The 11525-nt window shown below is 38.4% G+C and overlaps 1 protein-coding gene across 1 annotated transcript in view; it reads right to left on the bottom strand.

Moving 5' to 3' along the window:
* LOC128644195 (gastrula zinc finger protein XlCGF26.1-like) overlaps window positions 1–11525 on the bottom strand; it is a 164567-nt gene that overhangs the window by 146781 nt on the left and 6261 nt on the right. Inside the window, exons 2-3 of the mRNA XM_053696896.1 lie at window positions 7633–7742; window positions 7266–7392 (exon numbers count right to left, since the gene is read on the bottom strand). Coding sequence (XP_053552871.1) covers window positions 7266–7392; window positions 7633–7680 — 175 coding nt within the window. The 5' untranslated portion in view covers window positions 7681–7742. The remainder of the gene's footprint in view (window positions 1–7265; window positions 7393–7632; window positions 7743–11525) is intronic.

Genomic DNA, 11525 nt, shown 5'->3' on the forward strand with positions numbered 1-11525 from the left:
CCGGATTGATCACTCCCCCACGAGTGATCACTTCCGGTTTCGCTCCACGTGGAGCCCGGCAGTGTTTCAGAGCATCGGAAGCGATCGGACACGCTTCCGATGCTCTGCTTGTGTGCTAAGTGCCTCGGTGGGTCGAGGCACTTAGTTAGTTATAAAATAAAAGTAATAATTAAAAAAAAACAAAAAAAAAAACGTATATTAAAAAAAAAGCCCTAAATAGCCCCCCCCCCTCCCCCTTCACTAGGCATCCAAGATGGCGATGCCCAGTGCATCATGGGGCCTCTGGGGGTGTCCCTAGCCTGCCTCATCATAGGGGCAAGCTAGGGTCATCCAATCTGAGCCTCCCACCCAAAAAAAAAAAATAATAATAAAATACCCCATTTGTCTGATCATGTCAATATTTGTAAATATTGACACTGATCAGTGTGGATCTCCCTCTCCTCACTTGCGATTTTGTTGGAGAGAGAGAGAGACCTGTTTTTTTTGCAGAGAGAGATTTAATTCTTTTATTTGTTAAAAAATATAGAACCAAAGGCTCTTTTCAGAGCCATTAACCCCTAGCTTGCCAGTGATCACTATAAATCACTGGCATTAGCATAGCTGCATTTTTTTTTTGCTGTCTGTGCATTTTTTTAGGGGTTAATTTTTGTTGTTGTAATTTTTTAAAAATCCAGAGGCTCTTTTCAGAACCATTTAGTTAATTTAATTTTCAGAGCCATTAACCCCTAGCTTGCCAGTGATCGCTATAAATCACTGGCAGTAGCATAGCTGTACTTTTTTGCCGTCTGTGCATTTTTTTAGGGGTTAATTTTGTTGTTGTAATTTTTTAAAAATCCAGAGGCTCTTTTCAGAACCATTTAGTTAATTTAAATTAATTTTCAGAGCCATTAACCCCTAGCTTGCCAGTGATCGCTATAAATCACTGGCAGTAGCATAGCAGTACTTTTTTGCTAGTTTATTTAGTTAATTAATTTAGTTTAAAAAAATTTAGTACATTTTTTCTGTGACAGATACAAAAATGTCACAGAAAATATATAGTGCTGAGGAGGCGTATGCCATCCTTGTGTCAGAGTCAGATGCCTCTATGTCTGACTCAGACCCCAATTTTGACCCTGCCATACGCTCAGATACATCACTAGATGCAGTCTCAACTGATAGTGATGTATTTGTGGCTGCTAGACCCCCTACCAGCCCCCCTGCTAGCCCCCCTGCCAGAAGGAGGCGTGTTGCTGCCATTGCTGCTGAAGAGTGGGTAACACCTCATCTCCAGAGGCCAGATATCCCACCCTTCACAGCAAATGCTGGCATAAATATAGATGTGGCAGGTTTTAGCCCCCAGCAGTTTCTGGAAGTGTTTCTGGGCGATGATGTATTGGGGAACATTGTCGCCCAAACTAATTTATATGCCCATCAGTTCCATGCTGCAAAGCCTGGAACATATTTGGCAAAGCAGCAATGGGCCCCCATCAATGTGCCAGAATTCAAAAAATTCTGGGCATTGACCATGCTGATGGGCATCATAAAGAAACCCTCCATTCGCTCCTACTGGAGTAGTAGCCCCATCTGCTCTACCCCCATTTTCTCCCAGATTATGTCGAGGAAGAGGTATGAAATGATTATGCATTTCATGCACTTCAGCGACAACAGCCTGTGCCCCCCTAGGGAGCATCCCCAATTTGACAGGCTGTATAAAATCCGCCCCCCTGATAACCCACTTTTCTGCCAGGTTTGCAGAGGCTTATACACCTGGAAGGAATATATGTGTTGATGAATCCCTAATGAAGTATAAGGGAAGGCTGGGATTCAAGCAGTTTATTCCTTCCAAGCGCTCCAGATATGGGGTAAAGGTGTATAAGCTCTGTGACAGCGAGAATAGGTATACTCAGGCCTTCCGGGTGTATGAGGGAAAGGATAGCCAACTTGACCCTCCAGGTTGCCCAGAACATATGGGAACCACTGGCAAGATTGTCTGGGACCTGATATTACCCCTAATGAACAAAGGGTATCACTTGTACTTAGACAATTTTTATACAAGTGTCCTTTTGTTCAAGCTACTGTATTGCTTTGATACAGTAGCTTGCGGTACAATTAAAAAGAACCGCGCAGGTTTCCCAGGACAGCTTGTACGCACCCGGCTACGAAGGGGGGAGACCTCAGCTCTGCGCCAAGAGGAGCTGTTGGCACTGAAGTACAGAGACAAGAAGGATGTATACCTTCTTACCACCATCCACACAGAGAGGACGGTGGCGGTTTCTGTACGTGGCAGAGCTGAGATCATAAGGAAGCCAGTGTGCATCAAGTCTTATAACCGGCATATGGGTGGGGTTGATCTGGCTGATCAGCTGCTGCAGCCCTACCTAATTATGCGGAAGACAAGGGCCTGGTACAAAAAGGTTGCAATTTACCTAATGCAGATTGCAACCCACAACGCTTTTTTGTTGTTCAAAAAAGCAAACCCCAGAGTTAAAAAGACTTTTTTACAGTTTCAGCTCCAGATTATTACGGGGATTTTGTACCATGATGCACCTGCTCCCCGGGCGGTGATGGGAGAGAGCAGAGTTGGGGCTACCCATTTTATTTTTAAAATCCCCCCTACTGCCACAAAGCAGAAACCACAAAAAAAATGCAGAGTCTGTACCAAGAGGGGGAAGAGAAGGGACACCATATATTACTGTCCTGATTGCCCTGGACAGCCTGCACTCTGCATTGGGGACTGCTTCAAGCGGTACCATACAATGGTCAATTTATAAAAAAATAAATACATTTGCTGTTATATATATATATATATATTTTTTTATTTTTTTTTTGGTTATGTTTACAGTTAGATGTTTTTTTGTTTTTTTTACTTTTACTGTGCCAGATTTTTACATTTCACTACTCTATTTTTTTCTAAAATTGGGCCTGTTTTTTTTTAACCAAAACCCCTGTCAAACCTATGCATGGGGGACATAGGTGTTCTCAGGGTGCCTTGCAGAAAACAACCTGAAGTATGTTTTTGTAATAACTTACAACAGTCTCTCCTAAATCATAGTCAAAAAGCAATGTGTCTGTAACAATGAAAATTGAAAAATTACCACCATATACTTTCTCCAATTTTTTGGGCTAAAACGGTTGCTTCAAAGGCATCAAAGCACACCATATACAATACCTTGGGGTGTCAACATTTAAAAAATATACACTTTGAATGCAATAAATAAACGTGGGGTATGCGATAGGCCCCAAACTAAAGATAGGCCTATCAGAAGAAATACTCTCATTTTTAATAACTAAAATCACAAGTCATAAAATTGTAACATAACCTTCCCAAAATCCTGGCAAACCTATGCATGGGGGGCATAGGTGTACTCAGGGTGCCTTGCAGAAAACAACCTGAAGTATTCTTTTGCAATAACTTACAACAATCTCTCCTAAATCATAGTCAAAAAGCAATGTGTCTGTAAAAATGAAAATTGAAAAATTACCACCATACACTTTCTCCAATTTTTTGGGCTAAAACGGTTGCTTCAAAGGCATCAAAGCACACCATATACAATACCTTGGGGTGTCAACATTTAAAAAATATACACTTTGAATGCAATAAATAAAAGTGGGGTATGTGATAGGCCCCAAACTAAAGATAGGCCTATCAGAAGAAATACTCTCATTTTTAATAACTAAAATCATGTAACATAACCTTCCCAAAATCCTGGCAAACCTATGCATGGGGGGCATAGGTGTACTCAGGGTGCCTTGCAGAAAACAACCTGAAGTATTCTTTTGCAATAACTTACAACAGTCTCTCCTAAATCATAGTAAAAAAGCAATGTGTCTGTAACAATGAAAATTGAAAAATTACCACCATATACTTTCTCCAATTTTTTGGGCTAAAACGGTTGCATCCAAGTCATCAAACCACTCCATGTATAATACCTTGGGGTGTCAACTTTTTAAATATAATCACATTTATGGAAAACAAATAAATTGGGGTATGTTAAAAGACCCCCAAAAAAGACGATAGGCAAAGAAAATATGTTAAATGTGAAAATAAATCACAAACACATATCAGACATTTGGCATTGCACCGCCCAAACAAGCCACCAAACCTATGCATAGGTGGTATCACTGAACTCAGGAGATGTTGGTGACCACATATTGGTGTCTTCTTTGGTAGTAACACATAACAGGAGCTGTGAATCCATGTCTAAAGTACAATGTATGTGAAAAATAACACAAAGAAATGAATGCGCAATAGTTTGACAAAGACTAGTGGTTGAATTAGTGTATGGAAAGTGTTAAAATACCTGCATTTGAAATGCCCTAGGATGTCTACTTTTCAAAAATATATGGTTTTATGGGGGTAAATTACATTGGCCGGCTTCAGAAATGTCTTAAATAGAACATGGGTGCATGGGATGTGAAAATGGGAAGTGTAAAAAATGGAATGCGCTTCCTAAAAATAAGGCCTTCTAGCCCCCAGAGAACCCAACACACCTATACATGGGTGGTATCACTGTACTCAGGAGATGTTGTTGAACACATATTGAGGTGTTTTTTGGCAGTAACACATAACAGGAACTGAGAATCCATGCCTAAAGTACAATGTGTGTGAAAAATAACACAAAAAAATGACTACCCAAAAGTTTGACAAAGACTGGTGGTTAAATAAGTTCATGGAAAGTGTGAAAATACCAGCATTTCAAATACCCTAGGGGGTCTACTTCTCAAAAATATATGGTTTTATGGGGGTAAATTTCATTGGCCGGCTTCAGAAATGTCCCAAATAGGACATGGGTGCATGATGACCGATGTGAAAATTCCAAGTTGAAAAACTGGAATGCACTTCCTAAAAATAAGGCCTTCTAGCCCCCAGAGAACCCAACACACCTATACATGGGTGGTATCACTGTACTCATGAGATGTTGTTGAACACATATTGAGGTGTTTTTTGGCAGTAACACATAACAGGAACTGAGAATCCATGCCTAAAGTACAATGTGTGTGAAAAATAACACAAAAAAATGACTACCCAAAAGTTTGACAAAGACTGGTGGTTAAATAAGTTCATGGAAAGTGTGAAAATACCAGCATTTCAAATACCCTAGGGGGTCTACTTCTCAAAAATATATGGTTTTATGGGGGTAAATTTCATTGGCCGGCTTCAGAAATGTCCCAAATAGGACATGGGTGCATGATGACCGATGTGAAAATTCCAGGTTGAAAAACTGGAATGCGCTTCCTAAAAATAAGGCCTTCTAGCCCCCAGAGAACCCAACACACCTATACATGGGTGGTATCACTGTACTCAGGAGATGTTGTTGAACACATATTGAGGTGTTTTTTGGCAGTAACACATAACAGGAACTGAGAATCCATGCCTAAAGTACAATGTGTGTGAAAAATAACACAAAATAATGACTACCCAAAAGTTTGACAAAGACTGGTGGTTGAATTAGTGCATGGAAAGTGTTAAAATACAAGCATTTGAAATACCCTAGGGTGTCTACTTTTCAAAAATATATGGTTTGATGGGGGTAAATTCCATTGACCAGCTTCAGAAATGTCCCAAATAGGACATGGGTGCATGATGACCGATGTGAAAATTCCAAGTTGAAAAACTGTAATGCGCTTCCTAAAATTAAGGCTTTTTAGCCCCCAGAGAACACGACACACCTATACATGGGTGGTATCACTATACTCAGGAGATGTTGTTGAACACATATTGAGGTGTTTTTTGGCAGTAACACATAACAGGAACTGAGAATCCATGCCTAAAGTACAATGTGTGTGAAAAATAACACAAAAAAATGACTACCCAAAAGTTTGACAAAGACTGGTGGTTGAATTAGTGCATGGAAAGTGTTAAAATACCAGCATTTGAAATACCCTAGGGTGTCTACTTTTCAAAAATATATGGTTTTATGGGGGTAAATTCCATTGGCCAGCTTCAGAAATGTCCCAAATAGGACATGGGTGCATGATGACCGATGTGAAAATTCAAAGTTGAAAAACTGGAATGCGCTCTCTAAAAATAAGAGCTTTTAGCCCCCCGAGAACCCGACACACCTATACATGGGTGGTATCACTGTAACCAGGAGATGCTGCTGAAGACATATTAGGGTGTTATTTGGCAGTAACCCTTAATATTATCAGTAAATGTATTCTTAAATTGCTATTTTGTCAAAAAATCAAATTATTTTTTTTCCCCCCCAAACTTTGGCATAGATTGGTGGTAAAATGGTTGCATGAAAAAAGTCAAAATACCCCAAGTTTAATACCTTAGGTTGTCTTCTTTTAAAAAATATATACATTTGAAGGGTTATTCAGGGATTCCTGACAGATATTGGTGTTACAATGTAACTATCTCCAATTTTGAAAAAACATGGTTTTGAAATAGCAAAGTGCTACTTGTACTTATTGCCCTATAACTTGCAAAAAAAGCAAAGAACATGTAAACATTGGGTATTTATAAACTCAGGACAAAATTTAGAAACTGTTTAGCATTGGTATTTTATGGTGGTTGTAGATGTGTAAGAGATTTTGGGGCTCAAAGTTAGAAAAAGTGCATTTTTTTTCATTTTTTCCTCATATTTTATATTTTTTTTATAGTAAATTATAAGATATGATGAAAATAATCATATCTTTAGAAAGTCCATTTAATGGCGAGAAAAACAGTATATAATATGTGTGGGTACAGTAAATGAGTAAGAGGAAAATTACAGTTAAACACAAACATCGCAGAAATGCAAAAATAGCCTTGGTCCCAGATGGTCAACAAATTGAAAAGTGGTCTGGTCACTAAGGGGTTAAAGGGACACTAAACCCAATTTTTTTTTCTTTCATGATTCAGGTAGAGAATACAATTTTAAACAACTTTCCAATTTACTTCTATTATCTAATTTGCTTCATTTTTTAGATATCCTTTGTTGAAGAAAGAACAATGCATATGGGAGAGCCAATCACACGAGGCATCTATGTGCAGCAACCAATCAGCAGCTACTGAGCCTATCTAGATATGCTTTACAGCTAAGAATATCAAGAGAATGAAGCAAGCTACGAATATCAAGAGAATGAAGCAAATTAGATAATAGAAGTAAATTAGAAAGTTGTTTAAAACTGCATGCTCTTTCTAAATCAGAAAAGAAAAAATTTGCGTTTTATGTCTCTTTAAGTAACAAATGTCTGTAATAAATAGATGTTATACCTGTTTAACACCAGCGCAGATTATGTGTCACTTATATGTGTTTTCCTCTTTGTCCCATTCCCTGTAGAGTTACATAAATTATTACCTAGAGACCTGAGGGTTTGGTAATTCTCCATCATCACATCCTTATAAAGCTCTTTTTGTTCTTCAGTTAAACAGCCCCACTCCTCCTCCGAGAAATAAACTGCAACTTCATCAAACTCCATTTGTTTCTTTAAAATGAAAACAAAAATAACTTTAAAAACAGGATTTATCTTATAAAGTGTAAACCACACAGAGCAAACTGACAGTGACAATGACCATGAACAAACCCACAGCTCAGTCAGTAACCATGAACAGCCCACGTGCTCACTCCCCCTGGGGTTGTGCTGTGTGTGTTTGTATAAAGACCACTCAGCACCAGATGTCATGCACAGCAGCTGATAAGTGAAAATATGACTAATCGTCCTCACCTCCCCAATCAGCATGTCGATCTCTGAGGTTTGGTTCTTCGCAGTCATCTTCTTGGCTCAGTCAACCAAGCAAAAGGCACTCAACTTGTCACAGTAACTCTGACCTACAACTAAAGAGAAGGGTGTAAATATTGCATATTAATGTACTGATCTGTGTCTACATAACTCAGACCTCACTGGAATCTCAGCTATTCAGAAAAACAAAAGAATTTGTGGCTTCAAATTTGATTAGCTATATAGCCCCATTTGCCCTTTCCCTGTGTAGTAATTTCCATTTAAATGACAATGATAAGGTTCTATGATATAAAACTGACTTGTTTTACTTAAAGAAACATTAAACCCAAACATTTTCTTTCATTATTCAAATAGAGAATGCAATATCCCAATGTACTTCTTATCTAATTTGCTTCATTCTTTAGATATCCTTTGTTGAAGAAATAGACATGTACATGGGTAAGCCAATCACACAAGGCATCTATCTGCAGCCACTGAGCCTATCTAGATATGCTTTTCTGCAAAGGATATCAAGAGAATTAAGCAACTGAGATAATAGAAGTAAATTAGAAAGTTATTTCAAATGGCATGCTCTTTCTAAATCATTAAAGAAAAAATGTGGGTTCCATGTCCCTTTAAAGTGTTTATTCCTACAATCTGACCTTATAGTAAAGATGTAACTATATAAAAAAAAACTGCCATAAGTACAGATAAAATTTGTATCTCCTAAGAAGCTATATTAAATTTAATTTATACTGACATTAAATCTATTGTAATGGCATCTTAAACATGTATTTTTATTTATTTATTTGTTTGTTTATGAATGTTCTTGTCCTGAATAAACCTACCAATAAATCTGTGGTAACTGGCTGTCTTTTTATCAGCCAGTTACCGTTCCATCCCTGGGGATGAACGGTGCACAAATGTGCATTACTTAGTGTGACAAATCAAACCTTCTCAGCGTCACAATAGAGGGGTGTGGGCATGAAGGGGTTAATGGCACACAGCTCTGGTTCCCTTAACCTTGCAACTCTGCAAAAGGACCTTAAAAGGAACACCTTATTAGCCCCCAAATCTTGTCCACACTGCTCTAATTAACAATTTCCCTGCTGCCACCACCAAAACTTTTAAATTAAAAGGGGAGTTTTGGGGAACCCCTAAAAACTCACACTATTTAACAATTAGGTAACGTGCATTTAACCTTGTCTCAACAGGAGTGTGAATTCGGATATTAGAGCCCAAAAGACAGAATGAGATTTTCTATGTGTTTAATAACAAAAATATCAATACAGGTTACACAGTGCAAAATTATAGAGGCATTCAAAATAACATACAAATGCAAAGCTACAGCTCTTTAAAAAGAAAATGGGACATGAAAAGAATTACACACAATATCTAATCTTATTACCAAGTTCCTTAGATATGTGGAGAATGCCGTTCCTGATGTTAGTGGTTTGGTCCACAGTGCAGTTCTGACTCAAAAGTCTTTCTGTTGCATACTTACAGTAAACCAAATTTTCTTTGTCTTGTCAAAGACAACGCCCGGGTTATAATTTACGAGTCCAGCCAATGCAAAGACTATCAGTCTCCAAGGGGAGGGGCGTTCTAAATTCCTACACACAGTTACACTACTAAGGAGGGTTTCTGAAAGCAGTTTTCACACACAGGAAAAAGCAATTCACATTAACCTTTTCCAAGCTGAGAACACAGTACCACCTCTGCGGGGTAGCCGATCCAGGTGTCAACTACTCCACATGATTGTATCATGGCACTTAGTGGTTTCTGTATCAATTTAAAAAGCTGAGAATAAAATACTTTTACATCTTAATTGTTACATATTCAAGAAAGGAAAAGTTCATGTTTAAAGTGAAAGTCAACTATCCACAACCTCTATTTCGCATATAAAAATACATCTTAAATTAAGTTGAGTTTAATTAATCAAATTTTTTTTTTAAATATCTATATTTAGCAGAGTAATTTACCTTGCAAGCCGCAACTCTATTTCGCAGTTCCTCCGCCCGCCTAAAACAAAATGATTTTTTGTGCGATGATGAATATTGATATACCTAATTGATTGGTCCCCCAGTGGTGTCTGAAAAGCTTCAATCTATGCCCCAACTAATGGTTTAAAAAAAATTCCGATCAAAGTACTAGCTACAACAAAAGTGACTAAAGGCGAGAGCACTGATTGGAGAACAGTTCAAACCGATAGCTCACCGAAAGAAAAAAAAAAACTTTTGAAGTGGGTATTTGAATTCCAGTACTATAATAAAAAGTAAGTTATAGGGGATCTTCATTACAACTAATTATTAACCCCTTAACGACCAGCACCGTACCCTGTAAGACGCTGGTCATTATGTCCTTAAGGACTGGACCTCTCTCTGCAGAAATCTCGCTAAAACTAGCGAGATTGTGCGTTTTCTGCATGCCCCACGAGTGGAGTGGGGAGGAGGGAGAGGGGGAATCCTGGTTATAATATTGAGGGATGGAAGGGGAGGGTATTGAGGGGGGGCAGCTACACTACAGAAAAAAAAATGTTTGTTTTTTTAATGAGCCTAATTTACAGCAAACTGGTTACTGGCAGACAGCTTCACTCCTTAAGGACCAAGAAAGTGCTATCTATGTCCACAAAAAAACAACAGTTAAGGACCAAAGATGTACATAGCACATCCTCTGTTAAACTGAGCGCTCTCAGGGTATTGCAGCATTGTGCAATACCCTTTGTTAAGCAAACAATGCAGAGAGGGCCACTCTGTGGCCCTCTATGCATCAGCCAGAAATGGCGCAGATCGTTAGTGGCGTGGGAGGGATAGCAGTGAGGCGGGTGGGCAGCCCTTCGCTGGAGGAGGTGTGAGAGGTGCGGGAGAAGATGTGAGAGGGTGGGACCGCTACAGTTAAGTTTTCGAAAAGGTATCTGGGAATGAGGGGGGCAGCTACACTACGGAAAACGTTTTTTTAGTTATGTATTTTTAAAAAAAAAAGAACAAAAAAACATAGGAAACTGGGTACTGGCGGACAGCTGCCAGTACCTAATATGGCGGCTAATAGGTAGAGGGGGGAGGGTTAGAGAGCTGTTTGGGGGTTATAAGGGAGGTTGGGGGATCCTACATAACAGAAAAAAAAAAAAAATATATATATATATATATATATATATAACAAAAAAAAAACTTATTTTATACTGGCAGGGAGGGGAGAGCGCTGATTGAGAGGGGTCAGGTGGTGGTATGTGTCAGGCGGGAGGCTGATCTCTACACTAAAGCTAAAATTAACCCCTTCACTGCTGGGCATAATACAAGTGTGGTGTGCAATGGCATTTTGCGTCCTAATTACTAAAAAGCAATGCCAAAGCCATATATGTCTGCTATTTCTGAACAAAGGGGATCCTAGAGAAGCATTTACAACCATTTGTGCCATAATTGCACAAGCTGTTTGTAAATAAGTTCAGTGAGAAACCTAAAGTTTGTGAAAAAGTTAACCTTTTTTTTTTTTTTTTGATCGCATTTGGCGGTGAAATGGTGACATGAAATATACCAAAATGGGCCTAGATCAATACTTTGGGTTGTCTACTAGAAAAATATATACATATAAAGGGATATTCAGAGATTCCTGACAGATATCAGTGTTACACTGTAACTATCGCTTATTTAAAAAAAAAAAAAAAATGTTTGGAAATAGCAAAGTGCTACTTTTACTTATTGCCCTATAACTTGCAAAAAAAGCAAAGAACATGTAAACATTGGGTATTTCCAAATCAAAACTCAGGACATAATTTAGAAACTATTTAGCATGGGTCTTATTTAGTGGTTGTAGATGTGTAACAGATTTTGGGGGGTCAAAGTTAGAAAATGAGTGTTTTTAAAAAAAAAATTATTATATTTTATAATTGTTTTATAGTAAAT

The sequence above is a fragment of the Bombina bombina genome, unplaced genomic scaffold, assembly GCF_027579735.1.
Source record: "Bombina bombina isolate aBomBom1 unplaced genomic scaffold, aBomBom1.pri scaffold_395, whole genome shotgun sequence".
In the NCBI taxonomy this organism is placed as follows: domain Eukaryota; kingdom Metazoa; phylum Chordata; class Amphibia; order Anura; family Bombinatoridae; genus Bombina; species Bombina bombina.